At 46.2% G+C, this 26801-nt stretch overlaps 1 protein-coding gene across 10 annotated transcripts in view; it reads left to right on the top strand.

The window, feature by feature from the left end:
- Positions 1-26801, top strand: part of magi2a (membrane associated guanylate kinase, WW and PDZ domain containing 2a) — a 170930-nt gene that overhangs the window by 97655 nt on the left and 46474 nt on the right. For all 10 annotated transcript variants that reach the window (XM_068586020.1, XM_068586017.1, XM_068586015.1 and 7 more), the window contains exons 3-6: positions 7888-8007; positions 12538-12753; positions 15128-15338; positions 18162-18241. In XM_068586020.1, the coding sequence (XP_068442121.1) occupies positions 7888-8007; positions 12538-12753; positions 15128-15338; positions 18162-18241 (627 nt within the window). The remainder of the gene's footprint in view (positions 1-7887; positions 8008-12537; positions 12754-15127; positions 15339-18161; positions 18242-26801) is intronic.

The following is a 26801-nucleotide window of genomic DNA, read 5'->3' as shown; positions in this document are numbered from 1 at the left end:
TGCAAAATATAGACTTCTAAGGAATGCATTTAACAGGTTTGATACATCTCAAAGATACAATGCGTTTGGGTCATAAATGGTAGTTTTTAACTTAAGCTCCAATGATTACTTTTAATGATGCACACAAGTTATCAAACTATTTAAATACATCATCCAACTTCCTTATTTAAATGCATTAATAGATTTTCAGTCCATTCACATGAAAGTCTTCTCACCTTTTGACAGAATATTAATATTATCAGACGCGACAATCTGCTTTTACTTGATGTCGTTCTGTAGGATTCGAGGTGTCTGCTCCGCCTTCATGGGTGTTTGAATAAATTAGATTTCACGAAGCCCTCCTTGATCTTCTTACATGAGTCGTGTTACTGGCGCGCGGTAACAGTGTCACTGGGATTTTTCAAACTTTCAGGATCTTTCAGCAACTCTGTCATAGAGGGAATATGAGTCTGTTCCTTAATTACAGGAAGATCCAAAGAGGAAACGCTCTCTTGCACATGTGAGCAACATTAATTCAGTCTGGAAAAAAAAGCTCCTTTGGTAGAACAGAAAGCATTATTTGGGAACTAGTGAGGCAATGAGCTCTGGCGAGTTGAAAAGCAACACGAAACAGTTGCAGAGGGAATATTATGCAAAAATGATTTGCAGAGAACAATACCCGAGAGATCTTTTGCTGAGAAAACAAATAAATATGGTTTGATAAGCAGTAAGTAGAGATCTTACAATTCCTCCACTTAATCTTTACTACTCTGTCTCTTTAATGACTAAAAATACGATTCAAATATCTTTCGAGGACACTTTGTGAACGTCTTGGTATTAAAATTGCAGATTTAAACCGCTGATTTCTCCCTTCCAGTATGGCTACCTCACGGTCCAGTCTGTTGTGTGTTCCATATGTGGTTTGTAGTGTTTTTCTCCTTTAACGTTAAAAATACTGCCCTCCAAGATGATTCCCCCCATGCATTCCCCCTGTTGCTTCTTCTATATCTCTTCATCAGCGCTCTCCACTCAGCCTCACTCTCTCCATGGGGGAGGGATGCAGTCGTCAATATCTCTGGCTGTGTTACAGGCGGTCCACTCGGCACCTCCTGCAGGGCAGAGCTATTAATGGGATTCAAGAGGAGGGAGAGGGGGGGACAAACAGGTAGTGGGAGCGCGGTTCACTGCCTGGCTTCCTCCAATCTATCCCACATTACTGGCTGTCAATAAGCCGGGGAGCAACACGTCGCCATTCTCGCTGAACTAGAATGAACCTGAAATCTCATTAAGCAGGGGAGGGGGGAAAAAAAAATGACTGATCTCTGGTCAAGAACCACAAGTGTGTCTTCGCCAAGGAAGCGAAACATTCCCCCCACCCCCATCAATATGATTAGACTGCAAAGCAGCGATATTAGCTCTCATCAGCTCGGCGCGAACGGCAGCCTCCTCTGCACTCCCCTGCTCGGTAGACTTTATTACCACCTAAATGACATGTAATCACGCTTGATTAAGACCCGCGCGCTGCGTCAATAGTGAGAGAAAAAAAAAAAAAACAGTGAATAAGCACATCGCCCGCTCAGGCAAAGTGCAGCGAAAGCAGCTTTCGGCGGCGCGGCTTGCAGCGGTTCCTCCCATCCGTCCGTTTTGGCACCGGAGGCGGCGTGCAGCCGTGGAATGGCGAACTAATCCATCCCTCTAATGCGAGGGCATTACGGCTGCCCGTCACTTCCTAATTGGCTAATGGCGGAGATTAGGGTGGTTACAATGGGCCGTGCTGACGGTGTCGTGGCCAGTCATAACAGAAGGGTTTAGGGTGTGAAAGGGCAGGACCTGCCTTATACATCCGGCTTGAGGCAATTGTCCACAACACTGGGCTGTAATAGGAGGATAAAAAGGGGCTGGTGAACATAGCCGGAGGCTCGAGGCCCTCGTCTACGACCTCTGACTCCAGTTTAACCTCGGTGCAATACGGCTGTAAAGCTGCATGACGGGTCTAATGCACCCGAATGGGAGCTGTAATACACCAAATGTACAACATTTCAAGTCAAACATACATGAGTTCGAGGCGGATTGCATGCTTTGACACGACTGATATTGCAGGATGACATTTTCACTACGCTGCGCTTTTGAAGCTGGGTGACGGTAAAGAACAGACTCAAACAGAGACGATGCAGTCGACACCTCACCGTGGTTGTTACACAGGCTATATTTCTTCCTCAATCACACGCCGCATAGTATATTACATTCACGACGCAACACTAAACGGATAAAAGGCACTCAACGACTGGCTAACAAGGACTGTATTGTGCCGTTTGTGTGTATTTAAACCAGAGGGAAGGCATTAATTCAGAGATGCCAACAAGCTGCTTAACGTTAATGTCCACCCAAAGCTACAGCAATAACAGTAAAATATGTGGCGCTTCGTTGTTTAAGTCATTTAGGTATACAATCACCGCGACCAATTGTTGGCGTCATTTGTTGCTCAGTTCCACTCGCAATAAAAATAGAAAAGTGTTCGTTTAGTCGCTGCAATGTTTGCCGTTTTAGTTTGGAGTGTTGGCATAGTAATATTTGCTGATTGGCACAGAAGAAGCGGATGGGAATGCGGCTAAAAAACATTTCCAGGAGCTGCTGTCGAGGCCACCGACGCGGCGTGCACATTTCTCGGTGTAAAATCCAGACTTTTCATGTGTTCAAATAAGGCCGTTTTGGTCCGATTCATCTGGGGAAGAGGAGGTGTCATGTTACTAAATGTGGGCAAAGGACGACCTGCCAACCTGTCCTGTTTCTCCCTCAGATGATCACGCTCTTCATTTTCTCCCTGAAACATAAAACGCCTTACCTTTCAGCCTGTAAGAGCTCTCGCGTCGTATATATCTGCTCATTATCTCCACCAGGAGATAATGAGGTTGGCCGTATGTGCACCTGTGAGTAAGCTACTGCTTGTGTGTGCGTCTCTGTATCTTTCCACAGCTTATCTTGCTGCACCACACTGCGTAATGCTTTTGGGTGCTCATTCATGACGTCATGCTTTTAAGGATGTCTCGTGGTCCTCTCCTCCACAGTTTCCTGATTGTTAATTCCCTTCACCTGTTCTCGTTCCAGACTCCTCCCCCTGTGTGATTGCAAAGCCCCGCCCACATTGTTTGCACCTGTGCCTCGTTCTCTGCCTCCTTGTGTATTTAATCTGTGTCTTTTCCTTATTATCTTTATTGTAAGACCCTCGTGTTTGTGTCGTCTTCAAGGTAGTTTAAGTGTGAGTTTTCAGCACCATTTTGTCTTTCTTTAACCAGTAAATAACCTTTTGCCTCACCTGGACCTCCGTTGTTTCCTCTGCTCCTGAGTCCCGTGTCGTTTTATCCGGCGTCAACCTCACCTCTTTATATGCATAGTGAGCGAGAACCACGTCTGATCCACTTGCAGTCTAGACGGCGGGTGCATCCGTTGCCTGGATTGGCTTTTCGGGAGCACTGAGCAAATTCCTAGTTGTGCCTGACCAGCTTATCGGCCCCCGGCGCCTCCCGGCCGGTGTTTAAAATGCTAATTGTAAGTGTGTAAATCAAAGCGGGGCAAAAAAAAGGGCCCCGAGGCTGCTTGAAGTCACTCAGGACTGTGGACCAAGTTGATGGTTTAATCTCGGCCTGTCATCCCTGACTTTGTGTGTGCAGTCAAAACTAAAAGTTATATTGCTGGATAATACCGCTGCATCACGCCTGTTGATGACAGACGTCTCGCTCTCGGCCCTGATTGCAGGTTGTGTTCAAGCAAACAAACATTACAGCCGTGGTGGCTGCAGACGTACCTGGTGATCTGCTCTCCACTGAGTGCACCTTCCTAATTAGTCATATTATGCCACTTTTCTAGCTCTCTCTCTGGCTTTCTGTCTATATTTAGTATTTTTAAAAAAAAGGACATAACACCAGAAGTGCTACCGTTCACAATTAGTACAACCAGCGCATGAGAGACATTTTATTTTTCTCTTGTTTCAATTGCTTTACAACCTGCTACGTTTCTTTATGGAAATGGTGAGTTTAAATGCTCATGGTATAATCACTTCCTCGGGGTCTTTACACACGCTTTGACATGAATACACAGTAGGCTACAATCTGTCTGCGGGATGCCTCCGGATATTCTGCGGATAGAAATCCTTTTGTTTCAAATGGAGGCCAATGTTTCCGCTTTCCACAGATTGTCTGGGTCCCCGTTGAGCCGTTTCATTATTGCCTCCAGTTATCGCAGGTTACAGTGTTTTTTAAATGTGCAATGTGCAAATGGGAAGCCGAGCATAGAGGTCGCGCATTTAATACAGTTTTTGTATTAACATAGCGGGGACAGCTTGGAGCGGTGTTCATGTGTTCTGTAGGAGCTTTTTTTTTCGGGTGTGAAATCACTCGCGGTGACCCGGTAGTGGTGCTAAGCCTGCACGAGCGAGCGTTGGACTCTCTTGGGTTGTGGAGTTGAATCGAGCTTTCGAGGACGTACAGCGGAGGCCAAAGGCCACGAGAGACTCGTCCCACGCGTTAAATATTTCAGCAGCTCTCCCGTCCATTACGCCCGCCGCCTCCTTCATGCATCCCTGTCTCTTCCCGTGCTTGCCTCTTACTCCTACTACTGCCATCTCGAGGGCCAGTATCGTTGCTTCCTCGCCGTCTGTCTTTTTTTGGGGCCTTCGTTTCCTGTTTTGTACGTCGAATAGCATCCCGAGAGAAGACTAGTCCCTTCACAGTTGCACCAAAAGGACCTGCTCGCCTGTTCACGAGTCAGTGTTGATCCGTTTTGTTGTCTGTAGAGGCAGCGGTCAAGTTTAAAGGAGGATTTATACTTTAGTTCACAGGCGCACGGCAGGCGACGGTCCCAGCGCGGGGATTGATTCATAGCGTTGGATCGCTGTTTGCCTGCTTTGTGACGTGCTTTAATTGCAGTTTACCCCCAAAGTAATCACTCGCTTCTTTTATTCGCTTTGTGAGCTCGGGCCACAATGAGAACAAACTATTGCCTTGAAATCTTTTCTAGCTAAAGTATTCATTAAATGCTGGGGCATATTTGTAATATTTTAGTTTAGAAACATCGGTCAGGAGCAGATACATTTTAAAGATCATAACTTTAAAAAAAAGTTATTTTTACAACTTTGAGAGCATTTTGTGTTGAAGTTTCTTAAAAGGAGATATTGTCTGTTTGAATTCTCTGATCATCAAAATACTGTTTATGTAAATGATATGAATAAAGTAATTCTCCATCTTGCCTGTCAACAATTTCCATTGACATCGGACATGTAAAAGCAGAAATACAAACAAATTATTCATTTTCTCCCATCTGTCTTTCTTTATTCCTCCGTCTCCTTACTAAACAGCCACCTGACAGACGGGGAGGATGTCTGTGCAAAGAAATAAATAATCAACACTTATTTTTAGTGAGCTTCCCACGTTCCTGAAACGGCCCAAATCCAGATCCACACCTGAGAAGCCGTTCTCCTCTAAGCAGCCAAAAAGATGGACGCTATATTTAGTTGTATACCTCCCTCCAAAAATATCCAAGTTCATGGCTGTGCACTTGACAGAGGTGTGCTGAATTTTTGAGACTGAGCTGATTTGCACCCCGAGATCATGACCTATATACAAAGGCCTGGAAATGGAGAGGCATTGTGGTTGCCTCCTTTTTTAGAAATTGTCACCCGAGAGAAGTCCCCAGCAGAAGATGCTGCTATTTATAGTTCTGCAACATCAAAGGTCCTCTTTGAAATGTTTGTGTGTGCGTGAGTGTGTGTGTGTGTGTGTGTGCGCTGCTCAGTCAGTGTCTCCGCCTGCGAGGGAGACTAATCTGACGGGTACACAAGCCCTCATGCAGACAGACACAATCAAGAAACTCTCTACTGGAGGTGCGACACACACACACACACACATATGAATACATTTTACATAACAGTTTTTCCAGCAAGTGACAGCGTTCCCCGCCGCTCATTTGCTCTTTTAAGTTCTTACAAATTACTCAGTCAGCAGGTTCCAGTTTGATGTTTTCAGCTTTGAAGGTCGTCGACAGCAAAAAGGTTTAAGAAAGTGTGTCCGGGGTGCCGCTTTATCTCGTACGACAGTCGTGTTTGACAACCGGATTGCCGGAGAAAGAAAGTGACTTTTCAGACACTTTTATGCAAACAAAAACGCTGGATTCAACAGCGGTAGCCTCAATCACACGAGCTGATTTTAACGCCCTTCAGTGGCTCAAGTTTCTGCATTCACGGACCAATTAATCAGCGCATTAACAAGGCAACTTTGCGGAGGCTTGGCGAGCAGCTTAACGACCTCATTTGCATTCATTTCCCGATCATTACGTAGTTTGATGCCGTCTGGAGGATGAAAGTTGAAAACCAATACGTCTGAACCAGAGTCTCTTGATTAAAGATGTTTTCCTTTTCTTCTCACGAAAAGGCGGTTCGGACGTCTTCAATCACGATCGTTGTCCAATAATATCGATTCGACTTTCCGCTCGGACATCGGACCACCTAAATGATGGAGCTTCGTCCTCCTGTTGGATGCCGTGACAATGGGACGTCGGAGAAAAGGGAGTTGTGTTGGAGAAAGTGTGCGCCTTTTAATAATGACCACAAGTCATCTCTCACTGTGTGTCTAAAGGAAACAAACTAGCTCATCGCGAGATGGCACAAAAAAAGCGGCACAATTCTGGCTCAATGTGTAGAGAACACAGTTATAATGCCAGAAAAGAAAAGTAACCACAAGTTGAATTTCTTTGATCCTTTCTAGTCAAAAAAATGGACTCTATGCATGCAACATTTTCCCACAGTTGACTATGAAAAGGCCCGTAGTTCAGCTGAGGTTTCATCGGTCTGTGTCACATGACCGTTGTTCTCAGCCAGCCTCATTCGTGTTGTTCCAGTTCCTCTGAGACGTGCATAATTTAATGTTTTTTTTTTCGACAGGATCCGGTTGGTACAAAGATCTTGAATAAGACATGTGTAATTGAGTGATTTTGATTTCTTTAAAAAAAAAAAAAAAAAGAAATCCCCTTTTTAAAAAGCTTAGATTTAGTTATTTTCCTTCCGCTGGAAGCGTTTGTCACACACGAGTTGTACAAACGGGATCATAATCTCAGTTTTTTTTACAGTGGGCCCGATGTTAAATGGTGTAATTTTTGCTGGTTCGTGGCGGCCCAGTGGACTACACAGCGCCCGGCGTTGTTCCAGTCCTGTGTAGTGATGCAGGACCAATGTCAAACCGCCCCACGCCGCCAAACCAGGGGCGATCAGTAGCCCAGTTGTTCCCCTGCTCACTTTAAAACACACACATGGATACTTACTGTGTGTGTGTGTTTTGTACGGGCTCCTCTTTTAGTGTGAACGAGCCCTTTTTGCTCCGATGTGGGAAAAAACAAAACAAATCGGCACCTCGGGGGTTAGAGTGCCTGCGTGTTATCACAGCCGGGATCAGCTCTAACAAGTCTAATTAGCATCTGGTGACGAGGAAGTGTTTAGGAAGTGGCTTTTGTACCTCGGGTTTAACATCGTAAATACTTTGACGGTGAAGTTGACTTTAAAACGCGACGAAAACATATTTTCACCACTCGAGTCGGGCGGCAGGGTGGAGTCCTCGAGGTGCTGTCAGCTTCGAGCAAAATTGACTTGATTGCTCCTCTCGGTGTACAAATTGCATCACTTATCTCCTGAGACGGTGTATATATGCACGCCGCTCACACAAATAAAAGGTGGAGGGGAATAAAGAGGACTTAATGGATGTATCTGGGGGTCGGGGTCAGCGTGTTTCTGCTCCGGCGCGTTCGGATCTCTTCTCAAAAAACACTTGAAACGAGTCGCTCTTACTTTAAAGGCTCCTCTGGTTTCAGCGGCGGCCTTCAAAGCTCCTGGCGGCTCTTAACTCCTCCTTCGCTTATCTCCTGCAGGCACGACCAGGCAGCCCAAGGAGGGAGAGGTCCCGGGGGTGGATTATAATTTCGTGACCATTGACCGGTTTATGGAATTGGAGAAAAGTGGAGCCCTGCTCGAGAGCGGAACATATGAAGGTAAGGATGCCGTCGGGTCACGCCGGGTGATTTGCCAGACCCTCTTTTGTGATTTTCCTAATTTTTTTTGATGGTACCCATGCGCCGGGGCACCGCAGGCGTATTTTTTATTTTCTACTTTCTCTCTTTCTTCGTGTGAGTGACAGCGGCGTGAATGGATGCTGAGGCGGGCTCATCGCTTCCGCTCGCCGCCAGCGCGCTGCCCCCTCCCTCGCCATCCATCTTTTTTTCGGTGTGTCATCAGTCATGTAGGACACTCAAAGGAGTCTTCTGCGATATCTGAATGAAGAGAAGCCAGCACACACACACACACACACACACACACACACGTACACACTTATGCATGCAGTACCTTCATGCTGGCTCTCTCTGGGCTCGGTCCTTGAGCCTGAGCTGCAGCGGCTAATCAAAACAAACAGACACTATCACTCCCCTCTCTCCGGTGGTCAGACGGGCCCTAGGCTTGGATTTTTATATTTTTTTTTATATAAACTGCTCAAATAAATGCAGCCCTCGGTGTGTCTGGCCGCCTCTAAAGCTCAAGGGACCCCCTGCCATCATAACACACAGCAGCTAACTTTCTCCTCTCCCACCTGACTCCACTGCAGGAGGAGGAGGATGAGGAGGGAGGAGGGGATGGCAGATGGCCAATTTAACGCTCGGTTTCCGGAAGCAGTGTTAGATCCTCTCAGCGATGGGAGCCGCCTTCCACGGGGACGGTGGAGATGGAGTTCCTTCTGCGTCGTCACTCGCGTTTTTCCCCCCTATATTTTTAATAATTTAAAGGCCAATTAGATGTGGAAAGGGAAGCGGAGAAAAGGGTGAAATTCAAAAGGAAAGCCGCATGGAAGGATCATCTCACTTGTTGGAGCGGCGAGGAAAAGGTTTGGAGGTGGGTTACTGCAACGGACAGGAAGTCGGCTTCCTGCTGCGCGTGTCCTTTAGAGATAATGAACTCCTGACACGGCGCTGTTCGTCTCTCTGTGGGAGGAACTACGGCGGCGCTTTGTGAGGCGTTTTTATCCTTCAAGGTTTCTCAAGTTAGAGCCACAGCAAGGAGCATGGGGGAGGTAATTATATAGCAATATAATATAGCTTTATGTTATGGCACATATATGTTGTTTTACCTTTCTGTCTGAAGGACACCGTTTGTCGTGGCTTTAAATCGAGAGGGTTTTAAACTCGGATCCCTCGGTCCCTCTCTTCTCCCTCGGTCCTTGAACGATGCTCGATCACTTGAGTTTATTCCCTTTGAGGATGCTTTCTTTGCAGGTGAGGCAGGTAGCACATGTTGTAGTCGACCTGGAGATTACATTCTCAAAGAGGGGTCCAATGTCGGCGAACTCGTTATTTTTTTCAAGAAAAAGAAAAGATGGAAAGTATTTGCGTCAATAAAACCATCCAATTGTGTCCAATACGAGCACCCGCGTTAGCGTTTGTATCAATAGAAGCTGTAATGTGGTCGAGACACGCAACAACGAGTTCATTATTTCTTTATTTTAAGTCCTTTTTTTAAAGTAAATTACCTTTTTAAATTGGTCATTTTAAAAAGTCTGGGTTTATTAGGACCACGCCAGTCTTGTTACGGTTCAATTCGTGAAAAGCTTTTAAAATCAATTACTTGAAAATGTATAAACGCTGTCAAGTTGAGTCCAATGCAATTTGAATAAATTTCCCCTCCGTTTTGTTTGTGAAGAAGCAAAGTGCTGTTGACGTGATTGGAATTGAAATGTGTTTTTTGTTTATCGCGTTGCAACAGGATGCGTTTGGGCTGAAAAGAGGAGGGGCCTTTCTTTCCCCTCGGGGGGGTCCACGCCCCCGACATGTTGGAGGGCCCGTGAACGAGAGCGCCGCTGCTGGAGCTCAAGTCTTCACATTGAACATGTTTAACATCGTCAGCCTCTCATTGTCGACGCAGGACGATGACGTGAAGCCCCACAAAATAACGAATGCAAGCGTCAAACGGAAAGCGATGATCTTGCAGAAATCGCATAGTTTATCTGCTTTCACGTCGTAATAAAAGCCTAATGAGTAACAAATGCGTAAATGTGAGTTAATGGGTCTAAACGTTTGGGTTTGTGAGATTTGAATCAGGGTTTGACACGTCGTTGTCGTCTCACTGGAAGCGTTTTCAAGGGTTTTGTAATTTGAGACGTTTTCTTCTCCGTTTTTCTTCACCACTTACCGAAAAAGTCCAGGTCTCTGTGTGGCTGCTGCTGCTGCTGCTGCTGCTGCTGCTGCTGCTGCTGCTGCTGCTGCTGCTGCTGCTGCTGCTGCTGGGTCATTTCAGTTCACACGAGGAGCTCTTGGACTTCTTCTTAGTTCCTCTCAGCGGCAAATCTCCGGCTCGTTAGGGCTCCAGGATTTGTGGTTCGGTGGAGTTCTAATCCCGACAGTCGCCGTAATCTTCTCACAGCTCCTCTCCTCCAGTTTTCAATGCAGGCTTCATGAACTTGATGTTTCCAATTGATGACATATATATATATTTTATAAATCTCTCTAGCTTTTCTTCTTGTCGAGCCCGGTGAACTCGCGTTGTCTTCCCGTGTTGCGACGCGTCCTCTGCAGACCTGAACTGTGGCCGATTCCCGAGACGCCTTCTCCTTTTTTTCTTTCACGCTCTCGGATTTAAAATAGTCTGATCCCCCAGAAGAAAAGAGCATCGTTCAGACTTTGCACGACGTGATTTGACATCTCACTCCAACGTGTGCGACTCTGCCGCTGGTGTGTGAAAACCTACGAAATGTCACTTTTCTCTTCCAGAAGGTAAAAACAAAACAGTGGAGGATTCAGCTTTTCTTTTTTTTTTAAAAAGTTTTACAACCCTGAGAGTCTTGTGCCTTCTTCAAGCCACGGGGAAACGTATAACCTTTTCATTTGAAGGGTCACTTCATCGTAAAAAAAAAAGAAAGAAATCTTATTTCCTTATTCAGCCCCGTGCGGATGAAGCCGGTTTGATTTGCTCGGCTTTTGCTGCTATTTCCTCTGAATGCAAAAAGATGTGAATGGAAGTTTGTTTGTTCTCATTTAAAAGTGACATTTGAAAACAAATTGATCCCCCGAAACGGTCCCACAGTTACAGTCCTCTTAAAAATCCACAGATTTAGCTGGCAGCATTTTTCTACCTTTTTTAAAAAAAAAAAAGGAAATTGTTCATATTAAGGTAATATCTTCGCGGTGACCCTTAAAGTATAAAAGAGAAGTTATGGTGGTTTTAACAATGACGGATGGAGAACCGAGGGCTGCTGTCAGGAGGCGAACAGATACAGTAAAAATGTAAAGTCGACGTAAAAGACTGGAGCGTTGTGTTGAGTCCGAGCCAAGTGGAAAGTTCCCGGAGGCGGGAAGTCGTCTCTGACCGAAAGCCCGAAACTTAGAGATACTGTGACTAATCACTCACATGCCAGATGCGCCTGCGCACGGTCTGATGAGCGGCTGATGTGCCGAGCAGAAGGCGGCAGGGGAACAACAGATCGGTGCACACTGAAGAGTCTTTGTTGGCGAAACATGCGTCGCCTCGTGCACATTTTTATCGCTCGCGGTGTTACGACACGACGTGATCCTCCTCCAGCCCCCGGGCCTTGTGTTCATGGGTCAGCTGGCTTCAGCGGGGAGGCTGACGTGCTGTCAAGGCCGCCGAGCCCCTCTTCCTCCTCCTCTTCCTCCTCTTCTTCCTCCCTGTAGCGGGTGCAGAGGTGTCACGGACCTGACAGTTCACTCTCATCATCGCTGCTTCAGATCTGCAGGCCTCTTTGCCGGGATGTTGCACAAACACTTTCTCTCTTTCTCTCTTTCTTTCAGCATTTACCTGATGTGCTTTGGATTTATCTTTTATTGCTTTGTGCTTTTTCTTGATTTCAGTTATATGTGTGAGCGCAAAGTTGGGTCAACAATCGTGTGTGTCCGTGTTCCCTCTTGGGAGAAACATGTTGTCTCGTCACACTTTAGAGAAAAGGAAACAAAGAGAGAGTCTGCAGCTTCATGAAGATGCTCTGAGGCACAAAGGTGTTTTTAACAATGACCACGCTAACATGCTACGCACTATTTAGCTTCAGTAAAGCATGAGTAAACACTGAATTCATCATTTATAAAGCATGCAACATGAACGCTCTTTTGTACCTCATTAGTATGCAATTCATAAAGAGTTATAAATGTTTTATTCTTGATTAATAAGCTTGACTATTATGCCTTTCGTGATTGGGTTTTCATACTTTATTTGTTTGTAAATGGAGTCATATATATTGCAAACCACTAGTTACGGACTGACAGATGATGCATTAATGGTTTTTAAAGCTGTAATAAAGCATTTACTCATGCTTTCTAATGCTAAATAGTGTGTAGATATTATAAAGTGCTACCAAAAGCACTAAAGTTGCGTGAACTGTCCCTTTAACAACGGGAGACAGACACAACAAGATACAGCCATTTGGTTGAAAATAAAGCGTGAAAGCTTTAAGCATATAAAACGGCCCCTTGGGCGCCTCACACCTCTCTTCATCCTCGTCCTCCTCTTCCTCCTCTCTGTTCCAGATAACTTCTACGGCACCCCGAAGCCTCCGGCCGAGCCCAGCGCTCTGCTGCTAAATGTAACGGACCAGCTGCTGCCGGGCGCCAGACCCACCTCCGAGGGCAAGAGGAAGCGTAACAAGTCGGTCAGCAACATGGAGAAGGCCGGCATCGAGCCCCCCGAGGAGGAGGAGGAGGAGAGACCCGTCGTGAACGGCAATGGCGTCGCCGTCACCCCAGGTCAGCCACCAACACGGTCAGAGGTCGCTGGAGGCGGAGGCCTCGCCGCTGAGAGCCGGGGTCCGAGGTCATGCCCCGGGTCAGGAGGATCCGTTTTAGTCTTGGGGGGGAAATAAGGATCTTTTTTGCCTTTTTAATTGTCTTCACGTGCAACTTAACGGCGAGATGTGTAAACTGTGTTATTATCCAGCGAGAACACAACCCCTCCCAACGATTTGAAGCGATTTAAAGCTCTCCAGACGTCGGGATCATTCGTTAGGTATCATCATCGAGCGCTGTCCCCGGCCCACATGGCCAGAGGGCGGACGCCCGCTCTCCGATCCAACAGGAGCCTCGCGGCCTCTTTAATAAACAACCAGGGGACATTTTTATTAAGCGTTTCCTCTCACTTGTGAAGCCGCCCCCGTCCACAGCGCTCTCTGTAAATCCTGAAAATAGGCCGGAGTGACATCCAGCAACGAGGCCAAACACCGCGAGGTATGAATAATAGAGGGAGACCTTTCTTTGTTCGGCTATTTCCTTAAACAGTCTGAACAAAAGCCGTCAGAACTTCTTAGTTCTTCTTATATTTCTTTTTTTACTTTGTGTGGTTATGCAAGTAGACACACACACACATATGCACACGCTTTCACACAAAGCAAACACTCTGAATGCGTCCCATGATCACATGAAAAGACAGTTATAAAAGAGGCTTTATGAGTTTGATTTTTCTGATTCCAAAACCATGCTTTGGTCCTGTGACTCTCTGAGCGGGTTTCCGTCGCCTCAGGACAGACGAGTCTCTCAAAACACTCGGAAAACCGAGCGGAGAGTCAAAGCGTTTGGCAAAGAGGATGAGATTTTAATTTTCATACGACGGGGAGCTCAAACAAGGTAGGATACCTCGTCCTGGATGTAGACGCTAACGTTTCCTGTAGAATATGGAAATACGACATTATTTATGTGGCTTCTTTCTAAATGTGTAAAAAGTACTTAGCATAGTAATAAGGAAAAATAGAGAGAGACAGAGACGTGAAGATGCAGAATTAAGTCATTTAAATGCAGGAAATGAGACATTACAAATGAAAGCGTAGACGTACAGGCTTACTGTCCATGAATATGGAACAATAATGCACGTTTCCTACTGTTTACAAAGTGCCTTACAGTATGAAAGAAAGAGAGAATAATTAATGCACAACGTTCTCCTGAATTCTTGTAAATGTAATTCAACTTCATCGACAGCATAAAGTAAGTCAAATGCAGGGAATTGAACGAAAACAAGGTTCACTATGAGTGTAAAATGTTAAGATACATGTTAAAAAGGTAATATTGCAAAAGGAATAATCCATTTAAAGGTTGAACAGAACACAATAATATTTTTCTAGTTATTTAAAAGGAGGCAATATAGATATTTAGATCATTTAGCTTCACTTTAAGGCCTTCATGTCTTTACATCCAGTTCACCCACACAGTCACTGTTACTCTTCAGACTTGATTCAGGACTCCTGGTTTTCTTTTTTAATCTAAGCATCTCAGCTCGCCTCGTGCCCCCGTTCCCCAGTTACTCCTCACCACGCGGACGACACTCGCCGAACTCCTTTTGAGCCGAGAGAGAAAAACGCTGGAACCATTTTTTTTTAACTGATTCCTATCGGCGGCGCCGAGATGCTCGATAACTCCGGGTTGAGCGGCGGGCCGTGTTCGATGCTAAAGTGGGCTGCTGCGTCGGGCTCAGGAGGAGGTTGTTTTTTTTATTTTTCCTCTGTAGATGGACACAGTGTGGGCTGACCAAGAGAGCTGAATCAATAGAGCGCAGCGGGCTCTGTGATCTAAGCAGATAGCCAGCTCGCTCTTTCCCTCCCATAGATTATCTCTCAATTCCCCTGCTCTCATTCGTCCCCTCTCCACTTCCCTCCTGCTGCGCTCGCCTGGGAAACACACACACACACACACACGCACACACACACACACACACTTTCTCTCTCTTCCATGCCCACCACTTCTCTCTCAGTGTGTGAATGCGCCGCCGCAACTCAAACTAGGGCATCGCAGCCGGCTTCTCTCTCAATCTCTGTTGTCTCTTCAGCTTTTATTCGTCTTTGGGTCTTGTTAACCTCCATCATTTCGTCTCCTGGCTCCACCTCCACCCCCCTCCGGCCCCCCCGAGTCGCCTCCTGTCTCTCACCTTTCTCTAATCATCCTTTCCTCTTTACTGTCTGCATCCTAACCCCCTACGCCTCTAAATCAGCCTCCTTCACCCCGCCTCCTGCGTCCCCGCTTCACCCCCTTCGTCTTTCAACCCTCTCTCTCCTCCCCGAGCGATAAGCTGGCGTCTGACGCATCCCCCCCCTCCCCCCTCTATCTCTCTCTCTCTCTCTATCTCTCGTCACCACAGAGTCGAGCGAACATGAGGACAAGAGCACCGACGCTTCGGGGGACGCCGCCCCGCAGAGCATCCCAGCAGAGGCCCCGCCCGAGGCGCCCAAAGAAGACGGACAGTCCCCGAAAATGACGCTACCCAAACCGGAGGACAACGACGAGCTCGGGCCGCTGCCGGACAACTGGGAGATGGCGTACACGGAGAAAGGAGAGGTCTACTTCATAGAGTAAGTGTCACCGGTCACGTCGACGCCAACGGTTGACCCGGGACCGCCGCACTGTGCCTCCTATCGGGTGTTTCGTAAAACTCTGTGCAATAAGGAATTAAAAACTCAGCAGATGGAAGGCAATCTTCTGAGTGACTTTTAAAGCGGCATCCATTGAGTTTTATGGCCACGTGGAAGCAACGGAACAAGCTGTAAACACAACAATGACATATTAGCGCCTTATAAAGTTCAGGTTGAGCCGCGTTAGCATCCAGTTCATTCCCTCGCTGCATCTGGAGGGCGAAAAACACCAAACAGTGAGATAAAAAGATACTGAAATACTCCTAAACTCTTTTCATTCGACCCCCGCTGTTAAATATTGATTAGTTGAGCTTTTAAGTATAAATATTCACTCCTCTTTTAGCTCCATGTTTGATCTCCTTTGACTTCAGATGTGAATATGTGGATGTTCTGCATCTAGACGCTCCGCTACGTTTTGGTGTTAAAGGCCTTAATAGCAAAGCGGTGAGCTAAAAGATGCTTAAATACTCCTTTATGGTAAAGGAAAGTGTAGAATTGGGTTTGATACTAAAAGCGTCCCCTTTCATGTGACCCAGTGTTGATGTATAAATATTGAGGGCAGCTTTAAAATAGTTACAGAAGATATAATCTAAATCTGTACGCGTGTAAAAGAAACAGCCGTGCGATTGTTCTCCAACAACTTTGCTTACGTTCCAGTTGAATTTACTAACTCGTCTTGAGTTACTAATTTCATCCTGCAAGCTGAACGACGTTAAATTGAACCCGAGTTACTCCATGAGAGCTCGTAACATGTGAATTTACTTCTGTATATTGCCATGTGCGCACGCACACAGAGGCCGTAATTAATGCCTGGTGGTTTAATGAGATTTAAAGGTCCCGAGGAATACCGCTGTTCGCTCTTAAGTTTAATTCATTGGAGGTTTTTTTTACAGCCGCAGTAAAACCGCGGAGGTGAGTCTCTGTTACTTAAGAGCAACAGAGTAGCGCTGAGTGTTTGTTCATGCATGTGGACACGTGTTCTTGCGTAGCATCCATTCATGTAGCCAGATAACAAGAAATGATTCTGCTATTAGATGTATTTCAACAGATCATTGCAGCCATTAGGCTAAATTTCTCCGCAGCCTTGATTGAATCCCGGCGCACTTGAACGCACCATAAGCCGCTAGAAGCTGCGCGGCAACACCGAGCAGCCGCGGAAATGAGACAGCTGTGATTCCCATCCAGCCGGGCGCACGTCTACTTGCCACGGAGGCAGACTTTTAATTCCCCCCCGCCACTGCAGACGATTCGCCATATGTCTCCTCCCCTAAACAGACACATCGCACGCTCCCACACCCATCAAGCACGTTACACAACTAATGCAGTTAGCCTGCTGAATTTTGAGCTCCGAGTTTGTTTTTTTTTCCTCGTCTGGGCGTATGTGATGCCGTGCCAAAGTGATAGCAGCTGCCAAAGGGATGCTCGCCTCTTTTTTTGATTGGCCTCCATACGAGATCAATTTGTTTACCTGCGGCCCTTGAAGTGAGGCGGCTGAAGAGACGAAGAGATGGAGACGGATGTGGGAAAGAAAGTCGGAGCGATTAAAAATAGTAAAGATCGAGGGTAGCAAAGAAGGCGCGTGGGAGGACTGGAAAGATGCAGTAGAAGTAGATAGTTATACTATAAATAGTAACGCATGGCAGGAGAAGAGAGGAAGGAAGAGCAAGGAAGGGAGTGCGACGCTTTGGAGCAGACTCAAAGGCAGAGCAAACAGACTTTACCTTTCCTTGAACTGCACTTCATTTGGCTCTGTGTTTGGCGCGGGACCTTAATCTCCCACTTTCATCTGCGTTTAGGGACGGCGATGTCCGTCTGTTGGTGCACTATTTTGGTCCAGATGGAAATATCCAGAGTTTTGGGCCTGGAGCGCCATCATTAGGTCGAAGTTTTGGTGACGTATCTCGACGCCACGAGGTTGATAATTGTTTTTGAGGCAAAACAATCGCCCGGATTAATGTGACTTTCTCCTCTCAAGATGGATATACAAATACCTTCATTAAAGCCTTTCCCATCAGCCTCAATTGTCTAGCCCTAATTAGCAAACCTTAGCATGCTGACACAGTAAACTAAGATGGTTAGCAGGTTAAGCTAACAGCGTGCAGACCTCTCGAAAAAAAACCAAGAAAGATACCCGGTCGCTTCTCGATGGGATCGCCTTCCTTCATCTTCTCACCTCGGTTTCTTGTCCGTTGGCACTTTGAGTCCGCCTCCCCTCCCGCTGCCTCCCCCCTCCCTCCCCTCCCTACTGTCACCATGAAGGGAGGCCATTGTGGCTCCAGAGCTTCAGTTGAACTGTGGAGATGCATCGAGGTTCCCTGGCACCTCATAACTGATCTGGATCCAGCTCCCTGCCCCGAGGCTCTGGATGAATCTGCCAAGCTCACAGCTGTTCCCCTCCATTACTCCCTCAGTCACCCCCTCTATCTTCCTCTCTCCCCTTCTCCTCCCATCCTCTTCTGCCTGCTAATGAGAGACAGTAAGCAAATTAAAAGTATTGATTCCCATTTTGTAAACTTAGAGGGTGTTTTTTCTTGTTCCCTCTCTCTTCCTCCCGTCTCTCTCGTCACCTCGTGTAGAGGCAGGCGCACGAGGAAGTCTCATCTTTCCTCTCTGAAATGATTCTCCGGCCGAATTAAGAATCCGCCGACCTCCTTCTCTCTTTCTGCCAAGTCTCCTCTCTCTCGCCATCTATCACACTCCCTCTCACTCTCTCTCCCTCTCTCTCTCTCTCTCTCTCTCTCTCTCCCTGTCGTCTCTTCACAGCCACAACACCAAGACAACATCGTGGCTGGACCCGAGGCTAGCCAAGAAGGCAAAGCCGCCCGAGGAATGCAAAGAGGATGGTGAGTGCTGCGTCTTTATCTTCTATTTTTCCTTTCCTTCCGATTTTTTTTCTTTTTTCTTTGCACCTCGTGTTCGTACATTTTAATTGCGAGTTCCCCCGCAGCATTAATATTTCAAGATTTAAACCGTTTCCTGTTGATCTGACGAGATGATTTCATGCGAGACTTCAGTTCATTTCGGAGACATTTGCTGATTCCTTGTGAGCCTGGCGAAGGATTTCAATTTCTTTTTGAGGAGTTATACACTGTCAATGTTGGTGTGTGTGTGTGTGTGTGCACCCGTCGCTGGGGATAGGAAGCCCCGTGATGTGTGTGTTTAAAGCCCAGGTCCAAAGAGACTGGAGGGTTACAAAGACTTCTTTATTCTCAGGGAGATGTGTGGAGTGTCCTTCACCCGCCCACGCACACAACAAACACACACCAGAAAGAAAAGGAGACGGATGAATGTCAATGCAGCGGGTTTCTAGACGAGCCTACATAAATACGTGTGTGTCATCCATCTCTTTTCCCCCCACTCACCCTCGCTCCCCGCTTCCCCATTCGTCTTTTCTTTACGTGCGAGACCGAGAGGAGATATATCGCCTGAGTTATAGACGGAGAGGAGAGTAGCCGGTGCCGGATTTTGGAGATGGACAGAGACAACAAATGAGGGATGGCACTCGTTTTTTATTCATTTTTTTCTTCGTCTTGAGGGGGTTGTTTTGGTGTTTGTTCACGGTGGGAGGGACGGGTGTGTGTTTGTGTGCATATTCCTGGTGAAGGTGTGACCGCACGGATAGTGTTTCTCTCAAAATACATTCGGCGCTGACACAAGCAGACAGAGACGGACGAGCGCTCCTGAAAACAGTTTTCAGATGACTCTTTGCTTTCACCTGCCTCGTGTGTGTGTGAGGTGTGTGTGACGGTTCAGTAGTGAGTGGCGCTGCAGCTGGTTATTGTTATTAATATCTTTCATCTTTCTGCTACTTTTTTTGAGATTGATGTTCAAAGGTGATGCCGTCAAACTGCTTATTTAGTTACTGAGTAACAGCCCAAAACCACACAGGATCCCATGAAAGGAAGTCAGACTTTGATCCACAAAACTGAAACATCTGAACAACTAGTGGACGGTTTGCCGTGACAGACATTTATGTTCCCAACCAGATGATTTGTAATAACTTTGGTGATCCCTTCACTATCCGCGAAGCACCGTCATCAAGTTGAGATTGTGCAGTATTTAGTTTTCATGTCCATATCTATGAGAAGTTGACGTCACCCGTTGGTTTGTGAACTGCCGTTTTGAAGCCTCGCCTTTGGCATTTTGGGAGACGCCATCTTGGTTTGTGGGACCACAAGAGGGTGGAGCTACTTACAACCAAACAGTGAATAAGACATTATTAGGTGGCCAAAATTACAATTAACTTTGCACTGAAAACACACCTGAGCGACAAAGTGACGCCCTCATGCCAACCCTGCTTTGCCAATTTGACTCTAAATGGACCATAATTTACTAAATCAACATCATGATGTATTGAAGAAGACTTAAGACTAGAGATTGGGTCCATAAACTCATGATTACAATGTTTACTGGGGGAATAAATCAAGAGAGAAGTAGACTCATTTGCTCATAGACTTCTATACAACCAGACTTCCTTTTTCTAGCCAGAGGTCTCGCCCCCTGCTGGCCACCGGAGGAAATGAAAATGTCTTCACTTTCTCAGACCCGGAGGCGGCTGCCTGGACAAAGCAAATGTTCAGAGGTATTTGCAGACCCCATTTGACTGCAGCAAGATAGAGTGAGAGGAGGAGAAATGGCAACTGGTCTGCAAATATTTGCACCGTGTGTGACGGCATTAAACACGGGCACCGCTTCCTGTTGACACATTGGTTTTTATCTTTGCAGTCGAATTGCTTTCCTGATCTTGCATTTTATTGGAAAGCGCTGTCGCTGAATCTCCCCGTCGCCTCTAAATCTTACGACATTAAAGGGAGACAGATCCCCGACATGATGAAATGACACAGAAACAAAGACGGAGACGCCTGCGAGGAATTACTCCAAATTAGATTTTGGCCTTTTATCTCCAGCCCTTCCAATCCGATTCATCCGCCAGAGGACACTCACGCCAGAGGAGATGTGCTGATATTTGTGAGGACTGGTATTGATCTGGTTGGGCAACTAATCCAGTTAGTCCCAGCTGGAGGGAATGCAGCGCTTTAATGGCGGCTGCAGGTCTGCGAGCGGGGAGACGCACATTACCAGTGTTGGGCCAATAGATATTCCTGCTTTTAGACAAAAAGTCTGTCACGCTCTGAGTCAGTTAGGGTTTGAAAACGTCTGCCGGTCATCCTTCATGGTCCAGACTGAACATCTCATGGCCGTAGACTCAACTAAGTTTAAATAAAGTGCATTAACTTTGGTGATATCTTAACCTTTTGGTTTAGCACCGTCATCCAATAGTTGCATACCTGTACATAGCCGTAGAGCTAATTAGAGCATCCTGACACGCGAAACGTTGCACCTGCTAAAATCGGCACGTTATCGTGAGCGTGCTAATGTGACAATGTTAGCATTTAGCATTAAGCTCAGCATCTCGGCTGCAGATTCTGTTTCTGATTCGCAAGATTTCTCGGTCTCACATGAATCCCCGGAGTTTGTTTTTCGGCGTTGGCTTCTTCCTGACGGCGGGAAAAGCGTGTTTCCAGTTCAAGCGGCCCGAGTGAGCAGCCGCCATGAGAGGTGTGTCGTTCCCCTCCGAACTTCCTCGGCCTGGTTGGCACCAGCTGACCCCCCCGACCCCTCCTTTGAGAGCTGAGCTCAGTTCGGGGCAGAAAAGCCGCCGGCGCTGTGAATTTGCTATTGATTTGGTCGGGGAAGGTAGATGTGCGAGTCCGTGCTTGGACCTGAGCCACGCTCTGATGAGCGCTAACAGGATCGCAAGGTGGAGTCTGTGAGCTGTGACGGGACAACAGGCTGAGAGGAGGAGGAGGAGGAGGAGGAAGAGGGAGAGGAGAGCATTAAGTGGGACTTTGAGTATGGAGTTGAACACACATTGATGCAAAGCAAACACCAGATGTGGAAGACGTGTTTAGATCGTTTACTGAGATTTAGCAACACGCGAACTACACCCATAAAAAGTAAACCATGCCTTGTGTCGGCGTGTACTTTGATCAGATAAGTATTATCGTGAAAACGTATCTTAATAGATCTACTTTATTTGGAGGTCAAATTCAAAATAGTATCCAAAATATTGGGAATAATCCGTTATTGCACACTGAGCTCGTAGGTCAAAGTGATGGATTTACAACAGACACCTCAGTCATTAACATGGTTGCATTAAATTATTACACTAATTATGCAGAATTACTGTTATATTAAAACATATATTGTTCCATTAAGTCCTGTTGTTGGAGGTGGAGCTTATTTCTCCGCTTATCAAACACCGTTGATTTGTTTAATCCATAACAATGTATTTATTATAAGACACACATTGTATGTTTTAAAGTATTTGTACCTGCCTAACAAGTGATAACTGTGGAAGCCCGTTTCCTCCTGTAAGTCATTTTTAATGAGACACTATCACATAATTATGAGCTGCTAGGTCATAATTATGAGCTGCTAAGTCATAATTATGAGCTGCTAAGTCATAATTACGAGATAGTATCTCATTACAATGACTGATCTTTCATCACAGCGGCGGTAACGTGTTTAAAGGAAAGTGGAGTAAAAAGTACATCCATTTTGACTGCAATATTATGGAATTACAGTACAAAGTGGCACAACATGACAACGCTCGAGCACCTGTAAACTGCACTTAAACGCACCGCGTGAGCGAACGCCTCCACCGCCGCTAAAGACAACTTGTTCTCTCTCATGTCGAACGTCGGCGCGTTCAAAGGAGCGGCGGCTCCCGTGAAGACGGATCCGTTGACATCACAGACGCCTTGTCGTTACATAACTCACACTATGTATATTTTTACTCTCCTCTGCCTCCATCTTTCCCACCTTCCCATCCATCTTCGTCCTCCCGTCTCCTCTTCTTCTGGTTTTAGTCGATGAATACAACGAGGCCAGGCGAACAGGACCTGGCTGTTTGCTTTCATTCCACTCTTGAAGTCTCTTTGCTCTCACCTGTCTCGCCAAATATTTGTTGGATGAGAAAAAGGAAAACCGAGCACGCCCGTTGTCGCAGCATTTTTCACTTTCACCTCACGTTTGCCAAAGCAGGTAGCGAGCATGCCTCCTGATGAGTGACGTAGAATCAGATAAAACCCCAAGATGTTTTTTTTTCGTCACTATTTCAGCATGTTTCATCAGGCGACATCCGGAAGAGAGCGAAGCCGCTCTGCGCCGGCTGTACAGTATAGGAACAGTCACATGGAGGGATTACACCTTCGATGGTGCTCAGGTTTGCAGGATTTGAATCGTATCAGAGCGTCTCTTTGTCTTCCGTCCCAGCTGACTGTCGCTGGTATGAAAACAGCGACCGAAGACAGGACGCGTCGATTTCTTTCCGGTCATGTGACGAGCGTCGCGGGCAAAAGTTATTCTCGTCCCTCACGGAGCCGGCGTCGGGCTCACACTCCCTCCATCTCGTCCTCCCTCCAGGGGACACGAAGGCAGGGCTTGTGTGTGTGTTTTTTTTACTCCATCTTCTTTTCTCAGTTAACAAAAAGCCGCCCTCTGTGTGTGTGTGTGTGTGTGTATGTGTGTGTGTGTGTGTGTGTGTGCTGCGCCGTGTGTGTCTAAGGCCTCCCGTTTTAGAAATGTCACCTCTCCTGTTCGCTCCGTTGTCCTTTTCATCCAGCTCAGTGCCACCTTAGACTTTTTAGGATTTTTCTTTTTTTGGGTTGGGGGGGGCTGCAACTGCTTCCACGGTGCAGATGTGTGTGTGTGTGTGTGTGTGTGTGTGTGTGCAGTCCTTACAGGTGAGTGATAAGAGGCGACGCAGCGCCCTCCTTCACCTTGAGGCTCCTGCAGCCGTCGCGAGCAGAGTCGCGTGGCGGGCCGGGCCGACGCCGTCTGCACGAATGATTGATGGGTGTATTTTGAGAACATCCCCAGCAGAGCATGCCTGAGGCCTGGAGATTGGGAGGAGGATTCAAAAAAGGCTGCGTGGCATTACGCGTGCATGCTGATTTAGCTGTCAGTGTGTGTGCGTGTGTGCGTGTGTGTGTGTGTGTGTGTGTGGATCAGCTGCAATGGATTTCTTGAACTGCATCAAAGCCAGCCGATACGCCGAGTTAAGCTCGGTAATAAATCAACGCGACATCAAGATCATGACAGAGGATTCAATATCGTGGGGTTTGGTCATCGGCGCATCAAGCAACATCTTCTTCCAGGTCTTTCTGGCTACGTTCCAGCGAAAGGATGAAAAGGATGAAAACTATATCGTATATATTTGTTTACCGTCTTCAAGATGTACAACTTTAGTCAGGATTAGTGTGCTCAGTGTATCAAAAGGGATGGGGAAGGCAAATTGTTGAGAGGCGGGCTGATGCATTGTTGGATTTATTTGTTTTTCATGTCTTTTAAGTGATACGACTTTTTGGAGTTTGAGTGTTTAAACCCCGGAAAAATTAATTATTCGGCTATTTTGAGTTTCATATCATATCTGTGGATTACAGACAATTTTAAAAGGGTTTCCTCGTGGTCCTGCTGGACAGAAGGGATGCACGGGACAACCTGAACTGAATGAATGTCCGAAAGGGAATCCGGTGCTCAGAAACAACACCGGTTTTGTCCACAGGGGGCAGCAGAATCAACACTATGAAAAGTTCCTCATAGTAGCTTTAATATATGGTAATTTTCTTTTCAACGTGTTTCTCAATTTCCAGATAAATGTATCGGAAGATATATCAAAAGATGATCTTCATAATCTCCCAGAAAACACATTGAAATGTGTCCAAAACCCGCAAATTATGTATTATTCTTCTGCCAGAAGTTATCTGTCAAAAATGTTGCAGATTAGTTTTCTGTCAATTGACCAAATGAAATGAGTTTCAACTGTTATGTAATTACTGTACATACATTGTGTTAGAGGATTGTATATATATTCCCCACCTGTCCGCCTCACATGAAGCAATTTGACACTTTATACATTTGATTGTGCTGAAATTATCTTTGTAACCAGGATGTCGCAAGACGAGTTGACTTCAGCAATTTAAAGCGAGGCAGAATCACGTAATTGCTTTTAACCGATATTTATCTTCTAAAACTGTTTTAATTTGTCTGTTTTGACTCTAATTGAGTCAGAAATGAGTTGAACCCAAATCATCTTCCGACATCCTTCCATCTCGTCGACAGCGTCCATGAAGCTACTTTACATAATTGTCGTATTTAAGACCTTATAATTAGTGTATCGCAAAGAAACCTCCTCTGCTCCGCTCCTGACCCACAGGGACAGCGAGAGGCTTCAGCAGAGCGATATTGCAGGTGGAAAGAGGAAGAGGAGGAAGTGTGTGTGTGTGTGTTTGTGTGCAGCTTTTTTTCACATAGAGCTCGCCAAATAAACCCGAACTTTGGAGGCAGAAGAGGAGCGAATAAGTGGCAGGTCACAGTTCAGTACGTCTCCTTCTGTCCCTGGAATGTCCTGATAAGCTACAAGCTTGTGAATTCAGTTCCTCTTTTTCCTTTCCTCATTTTCATTCTGGAGCTTCACTATTGTCTGAGACGGAGACCGGTGGGACCGTGCGGTGGAGGCAATGTGAGGACGTGCGTTTCTCCGCAGCGCAGGTGCTTTTTAAAGCAGGAAGAAAACAAGTTGAGGGCGGAAAAAAAAGAACAAAAACAAAGTGGAGCTCATTGAAATTGAGCAGAACGCCGGTTGCCAGCGAGTGACGCAATTAACTGATTTGTTGTCGGCGCCGTGGCTGTTGCATTGACTTTTCCTGTCACGGCGGAGATGTATTGGTTTGTTAATGATCTTCTAAGAGACTTGAACCGTGAGCCTTTTTTTCCTCCGGTGCGGGGGAGGGAGAGAAAAAAAAACATAATAATTGCACTCGTGGTTAATGTCAGTTGGCTTCAGATGTGAAAATATGAGGATATATGTGTCAGTGCATCCATCTATGTCAAACCCGGTCCCAGCCGGTGTAGTTTTTATCACTCTCGAAACAGATATACGATTATCTGACATCATTAGTGCGACTGAGCTCGTGTGCCTTGTCCTCAGGGAGCTTCTGAATGTGGAGTAGCAGTAGTAACATCTGCAAACACTGAGTGTGTGTGAGCACATGCAGGAGCCTCATAGATACATATTTAAAGGTATGCGGCTCCGTCTGAGATGTGTGTTATTGTCCCGTGAGAAGTGTATGTCTTTGTCTTCAAGCCTCAGGCCAAGTCTTCAGCTGTGTCCAGTGCAATTTAGGAATATTTTCTGCGAAAAGTGTGAATATTTCATCATCAAATGAGGGCCAATCATGTCTACGGCGTTTAAAATTCAGATACGCCTCTTTTTTTGTATCCTACTGCCCATCAGGGGTCGTAAAGAGGACCTTAAAGGAGCAGATTGCAGCCATGTAAATACCCCTCTTCTGCTCGGCCCTCTCTTTTCCAAGCAGGTCGGAGAACTACGGTGGCCTTCAGGTGCCATTAAAGGCTCTTTATGGCGTGTGCTTTTTGGGCTTCTGTCTCTTCAACAAGCTTTTATTCCTCACTCGACTCCCCCCTCCTCCTTCCCCTCGAGTGAAACAGAAGAAGCTCACGCTGAACCAACAACGAGCTCAGCGACGCTCTGAGATATTGCATCTGACAGGGCCGGCCAGCGTCTTTTCCTTTACAGCTTTGTTGATTGTGCTTTTGATTGTGACAGGCAGGATGGTGACTATCCGCACGGATACGAAGGAAAATGGACCTTGTTGTTGACTGAGCAGGCAGCCGAGTTTATACATCCCGGCTTATACTGATTGAGGAAATATTTACTTGCGTCCGTCAGTGATTTTAGCACGGCCGGCGAGAAGACGAACGCCAGCGACGGGAATAAAGAGGACTCGACGAGAGCGCCATCAAGCACTCTGTCGAGTTTGCTTTTTCTACACAGTCGGGGGGTTGTTGGTTCGTTGAGCTTCGCACCGGTAAAATATCTGCCGGTCTTCACAGTGGACCTGCAACCCCGGATTATCTCCAAATAAATGGCTTCATTTGTCTGCGAGCAGCGCCGTACATCACGCTGAACATGGAGGGAAGTGAATTCACAGGTGGTCTGAGTTTATTAATGTTCTGTCTCTGCTGTGGAAACAAATCATGCCCCTCATTTTCATTCAATATGCCTCATTTCACTCTTGGGGTCCGAACATACTACAAATATTACTATTAATAATAATAATAATAATAATGATAGGACAGGCTAGGATATATATTAGAAAAGAAAACAAAGTTAATGAAGTTTCGCACTTTTTTTGTTGGTGATCCTTTAGTTCTTAATCCAATTTAACGGGTGTTTGCATTATAATTATGACAAATTCATATTATCTGTTGTTTTAAAGACATATCTATGTATTAATTGTTGCATCCTTGCTTGAATCTGAGTGTTCATTTATCCATATTTAATTGGGGGAAGTGTTAATCACCAGCCAGGCAACA

The sequence above is a fragment of the Clinocottus analis genome, unplaced genomic scaffold (genome assembly GCF_023055335.1).
Source record: "Clinocottus analis isolate CAN_PGR_092001 unplaced genomic scaffold, fCliAna1.0.p SCAF_20, whole genome shotgun sequence".
In the NCBI taxonomy this organism is placed as follows: domain Eukaryota; kingdom Metazoa; phylum Chordata; class Actinopteri; order Perciformes; family Cottidae; genus Clinocottus; species Clinocottus analis.
Note: the sequence above shows the minus strand (reverse complement) of the source record. Positions and strands in the feature narration are given on the sequence as shown.